This window comes from Syngnathoides biaculeatus, chromosome 15 (genome assembly GCF_019802595.1).
Source record: "Syngnathoides biaculeatus isolate LvHL_M chromosome 15, ASM1980259v1, whole genome shotgun sequence".
In the NCBI taxonomy this organism is placed as follows: domain Eukaryota; kingdom Metazoa; phylum Chordata; class Actinopteri; order Syngnathiformes; family Syngnathidae; genus Syngnathoides; species Syngnathoides biaculeatus.
In genome coordinates, this window is record NC_084654.1 from 1547809 (window position 1) to 1569795 (window position 21987).

The 21987-nt window shown below is 43.5% G+C and overlaps 1 protein-coding gene across 6 annotated transcripts in view; it reads left to right on the top strand.

The window, feature by feature from the left end:
* Nucleotides 1–21987, top strand: part of dicer1 (dicer 1, ribonuclease type III) — a 266759-nt gene that overhangs the window by 237802 nt on the left and 6970 nt on the right. For all 6 annotated transcript variants that reach the window (XM_061842862.1, XM_061842863.1, XM_061842865.1 and 3 more), the window contains 3 exons: nucleotides 559–781; nucleotides 13035–13303; nucleotides 20246–20408. In XM_061842862.1, the coding sequence (XP_061698846.1) occupies nucleotides 559–781; nucleotides 13035–13303; nucleotides 20246–20408 (655 nt within the window). The remainder of the gene's footprint in view (nucleotides 1–558; nucleotides 782–13034; nucleotides 13304–20245; nucleotides 20409–21987) is intronic.

Here is a 21987-nt window from a genome sequence, read left to right on the forward strand (position 1 = left end):
CATTCCACCTTCGATTATGTTTGAGAACTGAGTAGTGAGCAAAATGTTTCTCACTACAAAGCCCACTGCATGTATCTGTGGGTCATTGGAAGTCTTCCCGTTTGCAGAAGGTGTAGATGTTTTCCCTTAGCAAGCTTGAGTCTGCTAGCCATGTTTCCTGGAGTGTGGCGATGTCCACAATCAATCTTTTAAGCTAATAATTGATGACTGCTCTTTTTCTAGAGTTGGTGATGTCCTGTAGGTTATCAGAAAGGCTGGTCAGCATTGTCCATACATTCCAACTTCCCAGTTTTAGAGTTGGGCTGTGAATATGACATCACCTAATCCTGGTAAAAGCGTAGTGCCAAATCTGATCTATATGAAGACTTTGTGGTCATTCCCTAATTTAAATTGTTTTACAAATACATACTGTACCAAAGTTCCAGTGTGCCAACAGTTATTGAATCTACACTGTCTTTAATAGTAAAGGCTTTTCTAAATGTCAAAGCAAACATGAAATAATTTCTCTCAAAGGGTATCTGCTCTGTATGAAACATTTTTTTATTTTTCTGGAAACAGGTGCTACCACTTGAGAGGGGGAGCTTGACTGGTGACTTTTCCTATGGTTGGTTGAAAATCCCACCACGCTGTATGCTTGAACATCCAGATGCAGAACGAACCCTCAACCATCTTATCTCCGGCTTTGAGAATTTTGAAAAAAAGATCAACTACACATTTCAGAACAAGGCCTACCTACTGCAAGCCTTCACCCATGCCTCCTATCACTACAACACCATTACAGGTGAGACTGGTGCATTTTTTGTCATAGAGCATTAACTCATTTTATCGGAGCCATTTTTTCAAAGAGAACCCCCCTCAGCCGTTATAGACGATTTTGATCACTCTTTCAAGGCACACAGACTATTGTGTTCTATGGCTATATAACCTTGGCACCACCCAAACAAAAGATTACACTTTTGTCTAAAAAATAATAATTTTCACCCACTCCTCGAGCCATCACCTTATTGTGGTGTGTCCTGATGATCCTAGGAACTAAGTTGTCTGGGGCTTCCCGCCCCTAGTAGGGTCACCCATGGCAAAAAGGTCCTAGGTGAGGGACCAGACAAAGTACGACTCCAAAACTCCTATGACGAGTGTAAAGGTTGGCTTTGGTTTCCCTTGCCTGCACGGGGATCATCGGGGTCCTGCTCTGGAGCTGGGCCTGGAGTTGGGGCTCGAAGGCGAGCCCCTGGTGGCCATGCCTGTGCCCATGGGGCTCGGCTGGGCACAGCCCGAAAGGGTAACATGGGTCCCATGGGCCCACCACCTGTGAGAGGTTGAGTGTGATGTGAGCCGGGCAGTGGTCAAAGGTGGGAACCTTGGCGATCCGATCCCTGGCTACAGAAACTAGCTCTAGGGACATGAAATGTCACCTCTTTGGCAGGGAAGGAGCCCGAGTTGGTGTGTGTGAGGTTGAGAAGTTCCGACTTGATACAGTCGCACTCACCTCTACGCACCACTTGGGCTCTGGTACCACTCCTTTTGAGAGGATTTGGACTCTGTTCCACTCTGGAGTTGCTCAAGGTAAGAAATGCCGAGCAGGTGTGGGTATACTTACTGCCACCTGGCTCGGGGCCTGCACGTTGGGTTTTACCCCGGTGGATGAGACAGTAGCCTGCCTCCACCTTCAGGTAGGGGGACGGGTCCTGACTATTTTTTGTGCCTATGTACCAAATAGCAGTTGAGATTACTCACCCTTTTGGGAGTCCTTAGAGGGAGTGCTGGAGAGCGGTTTCTCTGGGTACTCCATTATTCTCTAGGGTGACCTCAATCCCCATGTGGGCAATGACAAAGAGACCTGGAAGGGCTTGATTGGGAAGATTTCCTGGCCGTTTCTCCACCTCCAGATCACCCTCCACATCTGACTCCTCCTCCTCTGCCGCATGATGATGTGCGGTCCATGAGCCTGCTGTCTTCATCCTAAAACCCAGGACTGAGGTACATTTTGCAGGATTTTTTGCCTTGAAGAGGACATAGACGTTGAAGATACACATTTGGAAACAGTATGCCACAAACTTTTTGGACCAGTTGAGTCACCTTCGTATTTAGGTGTAGTAGGCAATGTTCTCGTCCAGTTTATGAATCCCATTCATATGAGCATTGTACTCCACAACACACTCCGGCCTACACACCTTTTCTTTGACCTTTCTTCCAGACGTCCTCTTCTTTCATCACATTGGTTTGGCATTTTTTTTCTGACACAATGAGCAAGGAGGCAATCTTGTCTTTGTGGATTTTTATTACAAAAAGAAAAGTATTTGCAAGGAGAGGAAAAGGTACAGGTCTTAAGAGTTGTGAAACCTGACTGAAGATCAGACTCAAAGTTCTTTTGTGATATTAAAATTAAGAAGACAGAGGGAGACAAAGCAAGACAATTATCTCAGTTGTGTTCAAAATAATAGCAGTCCAACGTGACAAACCAGATTAATCCACATTTTCAGTATATATTTTTTTGCTTCAGGCATGGGTAAGAGGCGGCTGCGGGTCAGGCACTGCAGGCTGTAGGTCATCTACTGCTGATGCATGAGCAAGAGGCGGCTGTGGGTCACGCACCACCCAGACATGAGCAAGAGGCGGCTGCGGGTCAAGCACTGCAAGGGAATGAGCAAGAGTCTGCTCAGGCACTGCCCAGACATGAGTGAGAAGTGGCTCGGGCTCAGAAACAGCCCAGACATATGAGCAAGAGGCGGCTCAGGTTCATGTACCACCAAGGCATGAGCAAGAGTGGGCTGTGGGTTATGGACTGCCGATGCATGAGCAAGAGGCAGCTCAGGCACTGCCCAGACATGACTGAGAAGCGGCTCAGGCTCAGGCACCGCCCAAACATGAATAATATGTGGCTTGGGCTCAGGCACCACCAAGACATGAGCAATAGACTGCTCAGGGTAAGGCACCACCGAGACATGGGCGAGAAGCGGCTGTGTCAAGCACCACTGAGACATGAGCGAACCAAACCACCCATTGACTCGTCCTCGAGGGGTTAAATGCTTCATTGCAGCTTCAGGTTGATGTTTACCACATCATTCTTTATGTGGCACACCGCTGATTCATTTATGCCATTAATGGCATCACAAAAGTGTAACTTCTGGTGTGGCGGAGGAATATGTTAGAATAGTACAGGACATGTATGAGGGCAGCAGAACAGTGGTGAGGTGTGCCGTAGGCCTAACAGAAGAATTTTAAGGTGAAGGTGGGTTTGCATCAGGGTCAGCTCTGAGTCCCTTCCTGTTCACTGTGGTTATGGATAGGCTGACAGACAAGGTTAGACTGGAATCCCTTTGGACCATGATGTTCGCAGATGATATTGTGATATGCAATGAAAGCAGGGAGCAGGTGGAGGAACAATTACAAAGATGGAGGCATGCACTGGAAAGGAGAGGAATGAAGATGAGCCGAAATAAAACAATGTATGTGCGTGAATGAGAGGGAAAGAGGGGGAAGAGTGAGGCTCCAGGGAGAAGAGAGAGCGCGGGTGGAGTACTTCAAATACTTGGGGTCAACAATCCCAATCAATAGAGGTAGCAGAAATGAAGATGCTGAGGTTCTCACATGGAGTGTATAGGTTGGATAGGATTAGAAATGAGCTAATTATAGGGACAGCCAAAGTTGGATGTTTTAGAGACAAGGTTCGAGAGAGCACTTTGATGAAATTTGATGGTTTAGAGGTGAGAGAGTGAGTATATTTTTAGAAGGGTGCTGAGGATGTAGCTGCCAGGCAAACGAGCGAGAGAAAGACAAAAGAAAAGGTTGGATGTTGTGAGGGAAGACATGAGGACAGTGGGCGTTAGAGAAAAAGATGCTCGAGATAAGCTTAGATCGAAAATAATGACACGCTTTGGCGACCCCTAACCGGGCAAGTCAAAAGGAAAAGAATCTGCTGTCCACAAAACGAAAGGATCTTAATTTTCAAGCAATCCTCTAATTTTGCATCTTTCTCTTCATGTTGAGTGTTTCAGCAGCAGATTTAAGATAAAGCACGAGCGCTTTGGATGCATTTTGAGCTAGAGAGGTTATGCACACAGAGTCAACAGCCGAAAAATGGTGCATTAGAAGAAGATGGGTGGGAGAGGGAGGTACTAGGTGAAGCTTCGATGATGCAGCCAATCAGCTCCAAAAGGTGGATCTGGCTTTTTTTCTTTTTTTTTTTTGTGCGATCGGTGATCCGCGAAGCCGAGAGGGATTATTGTTAACGCAAGTGTTCGCTTTCTGAGGTAAATTTTTCCAAAACTAATTACACTTCAATCCAAAACCAACATACAAGACAAATGTAAAGATGAGCATTTTTTTTTAATGACCAAGCTTCTTTTTACAGTAACTTCAATAATAGCAAATTTCCTTGACTTTTAGTTTCATCACTGGACAGCCATCAATTTGCTGTGCAGGGACACGTAATATTGTGAGAGGATGAAACATTTATATTGCTTCATGGTTATAATGGCCCTCCGAGAGAAACTATAACAGGAGTATATACTGGTATAATACCGTGAACCTTTCAATGTGCCTTGAAATTGACCTAGAGTCAAAAGTGAAAGTCAGTGGAACTTCAAAGTGTGAGGAAAAGGAGTGCCTGGAGAAAACCCATGCAGGCACAGGGAGAACATCCAAACTCCACACAGGAGGAAGCCTGGATTTGCACCCCAGTCCTCAGTTTGCCTGGATTTGCACCCCAGTCCTCAGTGTTGTTCCACCTTTTGAGGGGTCTGGATGTTGTTTTTATTTTATTTTTATTTTATTTATTTGTTTATCTATCCAAATCATGAGCTCTGGGATAGGAAAAAGGAACTTTTTGTGATGTCACTGGGAGCGCTGGCTGTGTGAGGGTGACTCGCCCATGTTCCGTGTGTGCTGGTTTGGTGCCGGCTGGCGTTCTCCTGGGTCCTCCACTCTGGCTCCTGGTAGGGGTGGGGGTGCGCCTTTGTTGCTCCTCGATCCGACCTCCTCCTGTTCTCTCTTTTCCGTGCGTCCCTCTGCGCTCGCCTCCTCCACCTCTTCCCGCTGGGGGTCGTGTGGTCCCCTGCAGCGTGTGGGGCCTGGTCTGGCCTTTATTGCCTGCTCCATGTCATTCATTATGTCTGAGTTGCCTACTTTTCCTTTGATCTTTCTGTGGCTGAACTTGGTCGGTCCTGCTTCAGTTCTTCCTTCCTGCGTGCTGCATAAGTTTGAGCTCTCTTCCTCTTTAACTTTGCACTTGCTCATTTTAATTACTGTGGGATCTTGTTATTGCGGCTCTGTGAAACGCGCTAAACAACTATTCATGGTCTCATGATGCGAAAAGGGGTTCACACAAGGATCCCACAATGTGTCATGCACAGAATGAAGGATGGTCAACACAGGTTGACCTGTCAAGGAGTTCCAACCTCCATGACAGCATCTTTGCCACGCAAAGGACTACACCAGGTTCACCAAAGCAGTTGACTGACTGAGAGGCTGATGAAACCTAACGTACTGCTCTGCCGCAACCTAAAAAAATATAGACTGAAATAAAAGGTACCTCCATCACCCTACTGGTGCCGCTTGCAGCTTTTATACCATTGAGACAACCACAAAAAGGGCAGTTCACCTCATGACAAACCATGCCGAGCAAAGAAACCAAGATTTTGAACAACCAGGTTCAGCAACACACTAAGAGTAACCATCTTCATCCTCAATGTTTGCAGTGCAACCTTTGACTGAAATAGGCAGACCGTAACCTCTCTGTTGTTGCTGGACCAAACGGATTATATTAACACATAGATTTTCTCCACATTGATGAATGATACGCTTCTTGGAATCTCTTCATCCAGAGACAGTTTAACGATCGATAGAATTCCTCCAAACCCTGGATCCCTGACCTTCGTCAAAACTAGCCTTTCTAAAGCTCTAGCAAGCCCCATTAGCCCTGCCTATCTGCATTTCTCTCTGAGGGGTTTCGCTGTATGTACGTCTGTAAATCTTAAGTTCTGAGAAATAGACTTCCTTCTTTCTCTCCCAATTATCGACTCAGTCATCATCTACAGTGCCTTGTGAACATATTCGGCCCCCTTGAACTTTTCAATCTTTCGCCACATTTCAGGCTTCAAGAATAAAGATATAAAATGATTTTTTTTTTTTGTCAAGAATCAACAAGTGGGACACAGTTGTAAAGTTGGATGAAATTTATTGAATATTTGATACTTTTTTTTTAGCAAATAAAAACCAGAAAAGTGAAGCGTGCAATATTATTTGGCCCCCTTGCATTAATACTTTGTCGCGCCAATTTTGCACATCGAGAGACTGAAATTCTTGCCCATTCTTCCTTGCAAAACAGCTCGATCTCAGTGAGGTTGGATGGAGAGCGTTTGTGAACAGCAGTGTTCAGCTGTGCCCACAGATTCTCGATTGGATTCAGGACTTTGACTCGGCCATTCTAACACCTGGATACATTTTTTGTCACCTATTCCATTGTACATTTGGCTTTATGTTTTGGATCATTGTCCTGTTGGAAGATAAATCTCCATCCCAATCTCAGGTTTTTTGCAGACTCCAACATGTTTTCTTCCAGAATGTTTCTGTATTTGGCTCCGCTCATCTTCCCATCAATTTTAACTATCTTCCCTGTCCCCTCTGAAGAAAAAGAGGCCCTTACCATGAGGATGCCACCACCATGTTTGACAGTGGGGATGGTGTGTTCAGGGTGATGAGCTGTGTTGCTTTTACGCCAAACATATCGTTATGCATTGTGGCCAAAAAGTTCAATTTTGGTTTCATCGGACCAGAGCACCTTCTTCCACGTTTGGCGTGTCACCCAGGTGGCTTGTGGCAAACTTTAAATTACACTTTTTATGGATATCTTTGAGAAATGTTTTTCTTCTTCCCACTCTTCCATAAAGGCCAGATTTGTGCAGTGTACGACTGATTGTTGTCCTCTGGACAGACTCTCCCACCTCTCTGTCTCTGTAGTTCATCCAGAGTGATCATGGGCCTCTTGGCTCCTTCTCTGATCAGTCTTCTCCTTGTTCGAGGTGAAATGTAAAGAGAACCCTGAGACTATCACAGAGCAGGTGCATTTATACGGAGACTTGATTACACACAGGTTGATCCTATATATTATCATCAGTCAACATTGGTTCATTCAGAGATCCTCACTGAAGTTCTGGAGTGAGTTTGCTGCACTGAAAGTAAAGGGGCCGAATAATATTGCACACCCCACTTTTCAGGATTGTATTTGTTAAAATAGTATAAAATATCCAATAAATTTAATTCCACTTCACGATTGTGTCCCACTTGTTGTTGATTATTGACAACAAATTTTAATTTTATATCTTTATGTTTGAAGCCTGAAATGTGGCGAAAGATTGAAAAGTTCAAAGGGGCCGAATACTTTTACAAGGCACTGTATCACCTAAAAGATGTAGTTAAAATTGGCCTCTGTCAGCACAACACCAACATCCGAATCAAAACTGTCACCTCTCACAGTTGGAATCCTGATTTGTATCTGGCGCTAAATTTGCAAAAAACCCATTACCTGTGTCCTAGTCAGGTAATCATCTGAGATGTAGTGGATGGTATTTGCAGCTTGAAGCCCATGAAGAATGGTGTAGAGCAGAAGCTACACATCGCTATCAGGTTCCGACTACTCATGAGAAAATTGTTGGGTCCAAATGGCTAGTAAACACACCAACCCTCAGAGGAATGCTAAGTTACAACTACCACGATGAGACTCATCCTGCCAAATCAAACTATGTAGTTCGACGTCCCCAAAGAGCTATTTGGTATATTGAGGGTGTCGCCGTCTACCACATGACATCTGAAAAAATGAGCAAAAATCAGATATCTTTTTCAGACAATACAAATTGGAGGTCCACCCTGAAATGCTTTAATAGATTCAGTTTAAAGGAACTTAGGTGATTGACAACAACCAACGCTATCAATACTGAGGCTAGAATACCCGCACTCCCACTCATGCACTCCTGGTCTGTCGCAGACAACAATTTAATTACCTTGGTCAGTCTCTGTTCCTGCAGGACCTTCGGTATTCCCTACCTGCTGCACCGAAAAACCTGGAACAGCCTTCTGACCTAGTGCTTGACTGCCAAAAGTGATCCAAAATTTTCCATAGAAAAGAATGACAGAATCTTAAACTAACCTCTTACAGATAAGGGAGGAGGTCTTCCTCCACCTGAACTGCCCATTGGACACTGGATAAGTATGGAAGTGGATACCTGCCTGCCTCGTTCATTGTCAACACTCGTTAATTTAACTCTTGCAGTCTACTAAAAGTTCAGATTGGTGGACAACAGTATTTGGGTTAAATTAACGAACAGGTGTCCCGACTATGCTCCTGGCCATTCCACGCTCATTGACACCCTTTCGCATCATAACTCCGCTTCCTAAGTCAATGTTTGTCTGTCCTCGTTTGTTTGTTGTCTTGCATTGCGCTTTTGTTGTAGATTCCACTGTTAGATCCCATTAAAATTTATGTAAAATTGCAGTGCCAGGCATCTATTTGTTTTAGTGTTTGAGTCCAGCAGAACAAAAAGTCTCTGTATACGGAGAACTGGTATTCAATTTATAAAGTAGAGCAACTTTCAGCCTTTTTAAAAAAAAAAAAAATTAATCCATCAGTTCTTTACCGCTTCTCCGGGTCTGGTCGTGAGGGAAGTAGCTTCAGCAGGGATACCCAGACTTCCCTTTCCCCGGGAACTTCTTCCAGCTCTTCCAGAGGGATCCCGAGATGTTCCCAGGCCGGCCGAGAGACATAGTTTCTCCAGCGTGTCCTGGGTCATCCCCGAGGTCTCTTTCCGTTGCAACATTCCCGGAACACCTCACCAGGGAGGCGTCCGGGAGGCATCTGGATCAGATGCTCCAGCCACCTCAACTGGCTCCTCTCAATGCAGAGAAGCAGTGGTTCGACACTGAGTCCCTCCCAGATGACCGAGCTTCTCACCCGATTTCGAAGGGAGAGCCCGGACACCCTGCCGAGGAAACTCATTTCGGACACTTGTATGATCTTGTTGTTTGGGTCACGGCCCACAGCTCGTGCCCATAGTTGAGGGTAGGAATGGATATCGATTGGTAAATTGAGAGCTTTGCCTTTCAACGCTGCACCGGTCGATCTGTTGATCTCCCATTCCATTCTTCTCTCGCTCATGAACAAGACCCCAAGATACTTAATCCCCTCCACTTGAGGCAGGATCTCATTCCCGACCCGGAGAGTGCATGCCACCCTTTTCCGACTGAGAACCATGATCTCAGATTTGAAGGTGCTGATTCTCATCCCAGCTGCTTCACACTCTGCTGCGAACCGCTCCAATGAGCGTTGGAGAGCACAGCTTAATGAAGCCAACAAAACCACATCATCTTCAAAAAGCAGAGATCCGATGCTGAGGCTACCAAACCGGATACCCTCTACACCTCGGCTGCGCCTAGAAAATCTGTCCATAAAAGTTGTGAACAAAATCGGTGACAACGGGCAGCCTTGGCAAAGTCTAACTCTCACCAGAAACGAGTCCGACTTATTACCGGCAATGCGGACCAAACTCTGACAGCATTCGTACAGGGATCGAACAGCCCGTATCAGGTGGCTCTGTACCCCCCACAAGACTCCCGGAGGGACACTGTGGAACGCCTTCTCCAAGTCCACCAAAACACATGTAGACTGGTTGGGCGAAATCCCATCCACCCTCGAGGATCCTGCCGAGAATGGAGAGCTGGGCCACTGTTCCACAGCCAAAACGAAAACCACATTGCTCCTCCTGGATCTGAGAATTCCTGACAGACTCTCCTCTTCAGCACCTCTGCATAGACATTACCAGGGAGGGTGAGGAGTGTGATTCCCCCTATATTTGGAACACACCCTCTGGTCCCCCTTCTTAAAAGATGCGATGTTGCTGAGGCGTGTCAACCAGGACAGCCCCACAACATCCAGAGCCTTTAGGAAGTCCAGGCGAATCTCATCCACCCCCAGTGGCCTGCCACCAAGAAGCTTTTCAACCCCAGAGATAGAAGATCCCGCACCAGAGAACTCAGACACAGCTTCCTCATGGGAAGGCGTATATTCGAAGTATTCTCCCCACTGACTCACAACATCCCAAGTTGAGTTTAGCAGTGCCCCATCCCCACTAGACACAGTGTTGAAAGTGCACTCCTTCCCCCTCCTGAGACGCCGGACAGTTGACCAGAATTTCCTCGAAGCCATCATTAAGTCATTCTCCAGGGCTTCACCAAACTCCTCCCATGCCTGGGTTTTTGTTTCAGTGACCAGCAATGCTCCATTCCGCTTGGCCAGCTGGTACCTATCAGCTGCCTCGGGAGTCCCTCAGGTTAAAAATGCCCGAGAGGACTCCTTCTTCAGCTTGACAGCATCCCTCACTGTTGGTGTCCACCAAAGTGTTCTAGGGTTGCCATGACAGGCACCAACTCTTTTACGGCCACAGCTCCGTTCGGCCGCCTCAGCAATGGAGACGCAGAACATCGTCCATTCGGACTCCATTTCCCCCACCACCCTGGAACGTGAGCAAAGTTCTTTCGAAGGTGGGAGTTGAAATTCCTTCTGACAGGGGAATCTGCCAGCTGTTCCCAGCAGACCCTCACAATATGTTTGGGCCTGCCACGTCTCACCGGCATCTTCCCCCACCATCGGAGCCAACTCACCACCAGGTGGTGATCAGTTGACAGCTTCGCCCCTCTCTTCACCCGAGTGTCCAAGACATGCAGTCGCACGTTCAATGACACCGCTACAAAGTCGATCATCAAACTGGGGCCTCGGGTGTCCTGGTGCCAGGTGCACATGTGGACACCCATATGCCTGAACATGGTGTTCGTTATGGACAATCCGTGATGAGCACAAAAGTCCAATAACATAACACCACTCGGGTTCTAATCGGGGGGCCCGTTCTTCCCAGTCACGCCCTTCCAGGTCTCACTGTCATCGCCCATGTGAGCATGGAAGTCCCCCAGCAGAATGATGGAGTCCCCAGAGGGAGCACTCTGTAGCACTCCCTTTAAGGACTCCAAAGAGGGTGGGTACTCTGAACTGCTGTTTGGTACATAAGCACAAACAACAGTCAGGACCTGTCTCCCCACCTGAAGGTGGTCATTTTCTCTGTTTTACATTTGTGTTTGTGTGCGTGCATGCATGTGTGTATCATTCCAATTCAAATTAATTACATTTTTATTTAACTTGTTTGATCACTACAGCTTCCAACTAGGGGTTCAGGCTGCCGTGGGTCTTGCATCACTCGATTTGGTGTGGATAATTTCATGTATAGTAGTCCCAAATTCCACATTTAACTTGTGGGGTTGAGAAGAAACATGCATGCTGTCTGGGCTTGTCGTGTTCGAGCGAGCAGGATTGGGAGTCCATTTTTACCAACAAATTTCCAAAGTTTTGGCTCAAACCAAAAATATTGTGATCCGACAGTTTCGTAGTTACTGTTGCTTCTATTATGCTGAGCAAAACCTTTGGAGCTAGGTCTTGCATTTGTGAGCTGGATAGCTGCCTGGGCATGCTGCCTCTCCCAAATGGTGTTCACATTTGGGTGCATATTTTAAACAAAGAAGAAGAAGGCTCAATGAGTCCGGACGCCAGCACACAGTCACGGATACAGTTTTCCAATGCCATTTTTTCAGGACAGAAAAGGTTGAAGAGACAGCTGGAAGGAAGAGAGGCTGCCGGCAGAGGATCCATTGCACGGGCATAAGAGCAGTGGGGGTGTTGTGGCTGGGGAGTAGAGAAATAGCAAGTTCTTTACTGAAAACTGAGAAAGAACATGATATTCTTCTGGTACCTGAGAAAGGTTGATGCACGTGGCAGTGGTTTGAGGTTGAGGCATGGCAGAAAGTAGTTTGGGGAAAGCCAGTGAGGACTCCACTCGGTGACAGACAAGTGGGTCCAAACTATGGCAGAGTTGTGCTTTCTAAACCAAGGGATTCCAAAGACTAACAGGTTCTCAGGAGAAGGTATCATAAATAATGGAATGTCCACACGGTGATTTTCTGAGATTAGGAAGGTTTGGTGAATTAACCTGCAAGTATTCTCAATTCCACCGAATAAGAAGCCATTAAACTAGTGCCTTGAGTAACCGTAAGGAGCTGTCAAATGATCAAAAACTCTTTTTAAGTTTGGTGGAAAAGGATTTGAATGACACGAGTAGCGAAGAAGAGTTGTGCCGTAATGGGGTTGCCCTTATTGCAGTTTTTCCATGTAGAAGAATAGTGACGAATGCTGCCTTAAACTGTTCAGTGAGGTACCTTAACAGTTAAGGATTGAAGACAAGTGAGCAATTAAGGAAGAATTGACTGCATGCACCTATGTCCCCGGGGTGGGGCTCGAACAGAGAAACATATGAGGTTCTTTGTATGGAAGGCAGGATTTATTTGAGGCTCCAGGCTCAGATGGAGTACTCATGGGAGGGTGGTCGGCCTGCATTTCGGAAGAAAGATGGGGAAACTTTTTGCGAGAGTGTCCATTCATTCCATTATCTCATGGAGATCTTTGTCTTGTCTTCCTATCTGGGTCCCTCGAAGGGTGAAATGCTTTTCTTAGCTCCTCAGGGATAGCTGGCTCCATGATGGCCGGAATTTTCTATCACAATACAATGGTGTCAATTTAGACTGGACCCTGAAGCAGGAAGTAGCTGAAGATGTTGGTGGAGAATAGTTTATTTGGAAGAACTTTGTTGTTGGACCTTTGATGTGTAAATGTGGGTTGTCGAGCCAGGAAACGTGGTTGTGGCAGTGGCATGAGCAGTGGATGGGCTTGACAGCATGGTTGAAGAGGTCAGCAAACCGAGGAAAATGGAAGGAGCTCTGAAGACAAGGAATAACATTAAGGTGCACCTATAGAGTACCATAAATAATAAAATAATAAAAAATAAATAAAAATAATAAATATTATATAAATAAATAATACAAGGATACCCTGAGTATTTCCTCGTGGGGTTCTCTGCATTACCTTTAAAAATGTAATAATTTATGAAAACTGTCTTGTGTACATTATTTCATCTCTGCATATATGGCTTTCCGTTTCTCTTTAGATTGTTACCAACGGTTGGAGTTCCTTGGTGATGCTATTTTGGACTACCTCATAACAAAGCACCTTTATGAAGACCCACGGCAGCACTCGCCTGGTGTACTGACTGATCTCCGCTCAGCACTTGTCAACAACACGATTTTTGCCTCTTTGGCCGTAAAGTATGACTACCACAAGTACTTCAAAGCTATCTCACCTGAACTTTTCCACGTTATTGATGACTTTGTGCAGTTTCAATTGGAAAAGAATGAGATGCAAGGCATGGACTCTGAGGTAAGTACGACTGTGGAGTGTGTAAATTACTCTCATTTGAGGTATTGTATTCAGTGATGCATTTCATTTCCCCGTTGTGCAGCAGAGGCAAGTCAAATGTATTAAAATAATGCATTTGCATACATTAGGCAACTCATTGTGCTTTGTGTGCATAAAATCATTTTAAAATAAAGAGCAAAAAGACATTTCAAAACAAAGGCCAAAACCACATAAAAACAATGAGCAAAACTTTAAAATAGTTTTAAAAAGTCATTGAGGAAAGTGAAAACTTTAGAATGATAAAACACAAAAATGCTCAATCATAAGCATGAGGGGAAATAAAGGTTTCTGGTCTTAAAAGCTTTCGTCATCAGACTTGGGGCTGACGTCCCTTCTATTGGCAGCTCTGGAGTAAGTTTGGGTGTAATATAGCTGTTAAATACTGTGTCTCGATTATCGCGATTATCAGATGAAATAAAATGTAATTTGAATGGATGAAGTATGGTGGCACGGCAGTGCAACTGTAAAACGCTGGCCTCACAGTTCTGATGACTACGGTTCTATTCAAGCCCTGCCTGTGTGGAGTTTGCATGTTCTCCCCTTGCCTGCGGGGGTTTTCTGCGATGAAGTCTGCGGTAGGGACACGCGCATCGCTTCCAGTTTGAAATCATTTTTAGATTACGCGTTGTATATCTAATTTTTAATTTATAAGGCACCTTGTCACTTATTTACTGTGCATAACAGGAAAATGACGAAACCTTTTTCTTTTTATTAAAGTGATCAATCTGATAAAGCTTGGTTTGCTTTAATAAATCAATTTGCGTTCGTCGTTACAGAGGCTCGTCAATTCTTGGATGCACATAGTGAATTTTATAGTTTTAATCGGTACTAACAGGGAATCTACAACTACAGTCAAGATAAGATGAGATATCCACAAACGACGACAGATAGACATTGATTTGGAAACCTCAGTTGTGACAAAAAGGGTTTCAGTGAGCGTGGGGTGGCTAGATGCGTCGTCTGATTAGCTGTTCTCATCTTAACTCAAATATGCACCAATCTGAATTTTTAGTAGGGTCCAAAGTTACACTTGCGTTGACCAAGGTTAAGGTAGGCGGATCAAGCGTCGGGATCCAAGAGGAACGCCAACTTACTAGAAGCCAAAAATTGTTAGATAAGCCAACTCTAAAATGCAGAGAAGTTCACCAAGTCGGTTGGCTGAGCTTCTATCGGGCCCAAGACGCTATATTCAGAACACTAGACTCCCTTCAGACACTGTTTAAAACAAACAGTGCATCTGACCCAAAGGCAAAAGGTCTCAGTTAAAAAGCTAGTTAATGAAACAGTAACTGCTCAGTGAAATTATTTGAACACATGGAAAACAAACACAGTGAGAGTTAAAGTATTACCTGTTTATTTATTTTTCACATGCGTTAAAATTACTGGAACATGAATAAGTGTAATAAGAAGTATATATGAAAAATGATTTCATGTATAAAAATCTCATCAGTTTTGGGAAAATCCCATTGATTTTGAACATGGTGAGATTTTCTCTCATTGGTAAACTACTCCAGGATTATCCCTGGAAAAAATGGCTCATCTGCACATCTATGATAATCAACAATAAAGTGCTAAACATTTTGACTTAAGGGTTGCAAAAACATGCTGAACAGTCTAGGTCCAAGAACTGACCTTTAACGAACCCCATATGTCATTGCCATGTGATGAGATTGAAGACTTCCAGTGGTAATAAAATATTTGTTTCCCTCCAGGTAGGTCCTGAACCATTTAAAAACTGCTTAAAGTCGTCCAACATGTTCAACAGCATGTTTTGATTTCAAAACACTTTACTGTAATCCAACATTGCAAGAACTGACACATTTCCAGAGTCAGCATTCAGTCTTTCATCATTTACCTTTTTGACAAGAGTTGTTTCTGTCCTATAAAGGTCAGAAATCTGATTGAAATTTTTCAGAAAATCCATTTTACATCCAGGAAATTGCTGAGTTACTTAAAAATTACATTCTCTGCAATCTTGGCTATGAAGGGAAGGTTTGAAATGTCTATAGTTTGCTAGTATGGAGGCATTTGGTGTTCTCTTTTTTTATGTGGCTTAAAAAAATTGAGGTGGCAGAGATGATACTGAGGTTCTCGCTTGGTGTGAACAGGTTGGATAGGATTATATATGAGCTCATTAGAGGGACAGCCAAAGTTGGATGTTTTGAAGACAAGAAGAGAGAGAGCAGACATAGATGGTTTGGACCTGTTCCGAGGTGATAGAGTGAGTATATTGGTAGAAGGGTGCTGAGGATTGAGCTGCCAGGCAAAAGAGCGAGAGGAAGACCAAAGAAAAGGTTGTTGTGAGGGAGGACATGAAGACAGTGGGTGTTAGAGTGGAGGATGCATGTGATGGGCTTAAATGGAAAAAGATGACATGCTGTGGCGACCCCTAACAGAACAAGGCAAAAGAAGAAGAATAGCAACAACCTTCAGAGGTTTAAGAAACTCACCTGACTGAAGTGAGCAATTCATTATTTGCTTAAATCAGCTCCTACGGTCTTGTAATAGTTTTGAGGAAGTCAGGTGGTCTTTAGAAGATGGCTAGATGGTTTCAGCTGCTCCACTGTTGACTATTTTTGTTTTTGCTCAACAATCAAATTCTAACAGGTAATAGATTATGTGTAGGTTCATATTTAGCGACAGTTTTTTTTATTTGTGCTGATATTTGAACTGATGGATTTGTATTTTTCCACTAAAACATCAAGCAAATTCATAGCATTTATCTGCTTTGGGGAGTTCTGGAGCTCCGTGATTAAGTGGTATGCTAACTTGTGAACCACAGCAAATGGAGTGTGATTATTCTAAGGATTTCAGTTTTGCTGTCAAGCCCTGACTAACTTGGTTAAAATTCCAGACTGTCTGGAGAGAACATCGTAAATGTAGACTGCAGTCTTTCTCCACTTACATTTAAGTTAAAGGCCTTTGTCATTACTTCATCTATCATCCTGGTTCTCTGTGGTTTTAGGTTGGTTTAAAGTTGTCCTAGTTCTAATTGACATTTTATTTTTTTTCCAGGGGAACTTTTCAAAAAGTTCATTAACATTTTCTGCATTTACAGTTTTTGACTCAGCTTTGGTCTCTTTGCACAGAGAGCTGGTATGAGTTTTGTGCTCTAGACCAGGACTTTCCATCCATCCATCCATCCATCCATCCATCCATCCATCCATCCATCATCTTCCGCTGATGAGATGATGGCTTGCTGAAATATTAGCTTTACCAGGGAAGCCCAGACTTGTCTCTCCGCAGTCACTTGATCCACCTCTTCAAAGGGGATACCAAGGCGTTCCAAAGCAAAGCAAGAGACAGTCTCTCCAGCGTGTCCCGGGGCATACCCGGGGTCTCCTCCCGGTGGGACACCTCAACAGAGGACCCATGTTGATGGCATAATCCGCAGACCTGTTAGCTCAATAGGCAAACTGCAGTGGGTCCAGTTGGGGGCCTGTGACGCTCTTGAGGTGGTCCAGCACAAAGCGTTCGAAGGACTTCATGACCACGAATCTCAAGGCAACAGGCATGTTGTCATTAAGACCTGAGACTGCTGATTTTTTGGGGGACAGGTATAATGGTGGAGCGTTAGAAGCAGGTTGGTACTTCACACATTTGTAGAGACCTGTTGAAGAGCTTTGTGAAGACTGGAGCAAGTTGTTCTGCGCAGACTTTGAGCCAGGATGGGGACACAAAGTCTGGGCCTGGTGCTTTGATGGTCTTGTTTTCTGAAGATCTGTCTAATGTCGCTTTCATGGATTTTAAACAGTGTAGTGGATGGTGATGTGGCTTGTGGTGCGGCTTGATGGGTGCGCGGTGTGGTAGTGCCTGTTTTAAATCTGCAGTAAAAGCTATTTGGGTCGTCGGCTAGCCCGCTCTTGTTTTCAGATGGGGGAAAATGTCGCTTGTAGTTAGTGAGCGATTGTAATCTGTGCCAAACTGATTTGGAGTCATTAGCGCCGAGGTGTTTTTCCAGTTTAACTCCATAGTCCCTCTTTGCAATGTTAATTCCTTTAGTCAGCTGGTTTCTAGTGCAATTTTAGAGGGCCCTGCCTCCACTATGATATGCAATCTCTTTAGCCTGGCGGAGTTGCCTCAGTATGCCTGAAAACCACAGCTTGTTGTTATTGAACGTGCGTAAAGTTTTTGTTGGTATGCACACCTCCTCACAGAAGCTATTCTATCCGTGAATTTATCTAGGCTCCACGCCGAATTTTCAAAGACGCTCCAGTCCATGCAGTCAAGCTTTGCCGTTTTATTTTTGCCTCGTTGGTCCACTTTTTGACTGATTTTACTTAATGCTTTGCACATTTCAGTGCTTGCCTTTATGTAGGTATTAAGTACAGCAAGCAGTGTTCAGAGGACCCAATGGCTGTGCGAGGGATTGCATGATATGCTTTTTTGATGGATGTATAACAATGGTCTAGTGTTATTTTCCCTTGCTGGACATTTCACGTGCTGCTTATATTTAGGGAGTTAGTTTAGCATTGTTAAAATCTCCTAGGCTAATGAGCGCTGAATCTGGGTGTTTTTTTTTTTTTTTTTTTTCAATCTCTGCTTGGCAAGCTGCATTCATGCCAGCTTGAGGCGGAATGTAAACACCGACTAGGATGAAAGATGTGAACTCACAGCTTACAGTAACGGCTAACAGTTCAAAAACAGCGACTCTAAAAGCTGGCTGCACTCTGTACTGAGCTGTGTAACGTGCATGCACCATTTCTCGATGATATAAAAGCATATTCCACCGCCTTTCGTTTTCTATGTTAGCTCAGCGACATGGTCCGCATGATGGAGCTTGAAGCCGGGGAGCGTGATGGCGGTGTCGGGCACTCGTCCACAAAGCCAAGTCTCTGTGAAGCACAGACTAGCAACTAGCCTCTGAAAGCACTTCATAATCACAGGTGGAACAGGCCTGTAATCATTTAGATTGACTTTTTCGGGGGACGGGGATGATTGTTGCAGATTTCAGGCAGGAGGGAATGGTTGATTTTTGCAGGAAACTGTTGAATATTTTTTTAAAAACACTTGTCAGCTAATCAGCACAGGCTTTCAGTACCCTCCCCAGCACACTATCTGGACCAGGAACCTTCCTGGTGTTTATAGTCCTGACCATACATCTCACTTCATGTGCCTGAAGCGTTAGTGTGCTGCTGATGGGAGGTTGTGGTGGTGAGACTGAATTTCCTCTGTCAGTCTCTAAATGGACAAAGAAATGGTTTAGTTCTTCTGCCAGCGAGGCGTCTGCATTTGCGGTTCTCATTTGGTTATTTTTGCTTTAGTTTGTGATGTCGTAATTCCTCCCATATCTTTTTTGAGTTATTTTCCGTGAAGCACTCCTCAATATTCTTTTTGTAGGCCGCCTTGGCCACTTTAATTCCTCTCTGAAAGTCAGCTCTGGCAGCGCAGTACTGTGCCTTGTCCCTTTACTTGAAGACTCAAGTCAAGAGAGTCAAGAGAGTGCATTAGTCTCTAAGGTCATTCTGGCTTTTTTTTGGTTGGGGAAAACCCAGATCCGTCTATTGACAGCCACAGTGTCTATGCAGTTATTGATATTAGACAGAACCGTATTTACAAAATGGATTTCCACAGCATTCATACATTTTAAAAGATCTACACAACCCTGGAATTCCAGCTAGCCTCTGACTTAAATGTCATCATTCCTCTTGAGCCATTACAGTAGTTTTCAAAATAATGACAGTCCAATGTGACTAACCAGGTTAATCCATGTTTTCAGTATATTTTTTTATGCTACATGTCAAGTTCTCAGTAGGTGCAGTAGATTCAAAGAAAACCAAAAATACCCAGGATTTATGACATCCACGCTTATAAGGTTGTGCAATTGGGCAATTTGTTGAGAGGGTGTGTTAAAAAAAAATAGTCTACTGTTGACTTTACAAACTTAAAACTGTTTTGTACAAACTTTTTTGTTTCTAGGATTTACCAATCATTTCACTCACTAAACTAGAATTCAATTGTATGTCCACAGGTTTTTTGTAACTGCTTAACATCTGTGTGGTTTGTAATCAACCAACTTGTGGCACATTTCAGGTTTTAATCCGCTACAAGATTCCTTAACAACATTCCACAATTCATTTACAATTCTTGGTTTTGCTTCAGAAACAGCATTTTTGATGTCACCCTACAAGTTCTCGATTGCATTAAGGTCTGGGGATTGGGCTGGCCACGCCATGACATTAACTTTGCATGTTTACTTGTGTGTTTGGGGTGGTTGTCTTGTTGAAACACTAATTTCAAGGGCAATGCGTGAGACGTGTCAGCATTGAGGGAAAATTGTCGCATCTTCACAGAGCGTAAGAGAGGTGTGTACAATACAGACTAATGGCCTCACGAGAGAATATGGCCATAAGTTTGTACCTCAACTTACTATGTGTCTCATTTATTGAAACAACTTTTTACTCACAGAGATAAAAATGCCATAGATCCATAACTTATTATAACATGGGGCCCTAACTTATTCTGAGGAAATACGTTACTTTTTCTAATTTGCAGCCACAATCTGGCACAGTCATTTTCACAGTTAAGATTTTTCATGTGCAGAGGGGGTGGGAACCCCGTCACAACTTAGTGGATGTTTGTTTCAGGTAAGGTGGAATAAAACTGGCTAAACCAAGAGGTTACTTGTATGTGATCTTGCTCAAAGTTTTCTTTCCCAAGGATTAGTGGCCAAGCTCATTAGAATAATTTAACAAAATAGTTAAGCAGCTACAGTCATTAAATAAAAGTGTAATATTGTTTAAATATAGAATATAAAATGGTGCACCTTGACGAGACTCTTGTTGCTATTGTGGTCATAGAATTGCATTGAACTATTTTTTCGTCTTTTGTGATGCTAGTTTTTCTTTTTTTTCTTTTTATGTATCATTACTTCACATCACTGTTTTTCCCCCTTTATCTCAGTTACGACGCTCTGAAGAAGATGAGGAGAAAGAAGAAGACATTGAAGTCCCCAAGGCTATGGGCGATATCTTTGAGTCACTTGCTGGAGGCATTTACATGGACAGCAGGATGTCATTGGAGACTGTGTGGCAAGTGTATTATCCAATGATGAGGCCACTTATTGGTGAGGAAAAACAATGTAGAATTATATATGTAGTATGACCTTTTAGTTGTTTAAGTAGGAAAACTGAATGGTATGATTTTATGGAGCAAATATCTAAGTACATTGGACTCTCAGTTCACAAACAGTGCTGTTCAGTCCACAGTTACAGCATTCACGCAGAATGTTCAGTTTTGATTTTTCTCAAAAACCATAAGGCTCATTTACACCATATATCAGGGATTTCAGTTATCTTGTTTTTTTTTTGTTTTTTGTTTTGCTTAAAATTAGAGAGCGCTTTCACCTGTCCCACAGTTTAGTATACACCCAATTCCAATGAAGTTGGGATCTTGTGTTAAACACAAACATAAAATACAAGTATTTGCAAATCATGTTCAACCTATATTTTAATTGAATACACTACAAAGACAAGCTATTTAATGTTAAACTGATAAACTTATAAATAATCAATGTTAGAATTTTATGGCTACAACAGGTTCCAAAAAAACAAAAAAGACTGAGAAAGTTGAGGAATCCTCATCAAACACCTGTTTGGAACATCCCAAAGCCAAATTGGGAACAGGTGGGTGCAATGAAAGTCAAGAAAAGTAGCTTCCCTGACTCACTCGGTCATTCACAAGCAGAAATGGGTCAAGTTTCACCTCTTTGTGAATAAGTGCGTGAGAAATAGTTTAACATTTTAAGGACAATGTTCTTCAACGTACAATTGCAAGAAATTTAAGGATTTCCTTATGGACGGTCAATTATATCAAAAGGTTCAGAGTATCTGGAGAAATCACTGCATGTAAGCAGCATGTCCGAAAAACAAAATTAAATTCCTGTTTACCTTCAATCTCTCAGGTAGACACTCCATCGAAATCCCACATCAATACAGTATGTAAAGGATATTACAACGTAGGAACACTTGAGTGTCAATGTCAGTATATAATGTTCGGCACTACATCCATAAATACAACTTTGAACCCTACTATGCAAAGAAAAAGACATTTATCAACAACACCCTGAATGGCCGCCAGCTTCTCTGGCCCGAAGAAGATGGACTGATGCAAACTGTTTCCACTTCTTCTGTCCAGTTTTGGGAATTTGTCAACGTCCTTTCCTCTGGGCAAAATAAGAAAATCTGCACTGTTATGGACACAAAGGTCAAAAGCAAGCATCTATGATGGTATGGGACTGTTTTAGTGCCATTGGCATGGGTAACTTAAACATCTGTGAAGGTACTATTAAAGCTGAGAAGTACATACAGGTTTTGGAGAAATACAGTGAAGAAAATAAGTATTTGAACACCCTGCTATAGTTCTCCCACTTAGGAATCATGGAAGGGCCTGAAATTTTCATCCAAGGTGCATGTCCACTGTGAGAGAGAGAATTTAAAAAGAAAAATCCAGAAATCACAATGTATGATTTTTTTTAAACGATTTATTTGTGTGATACAGCTGCAAATAAGTATTTGAACATCTGTCTATCAGATAGAATTCTGACCCACAAAGACCTGTTAGTCCGCCTTTAAAAGTCCACCTCCACTCCATGTATTATCCTGAATCAGATCCACCTGTGTGAGGTTGTTAGCTGCAGAAAGACA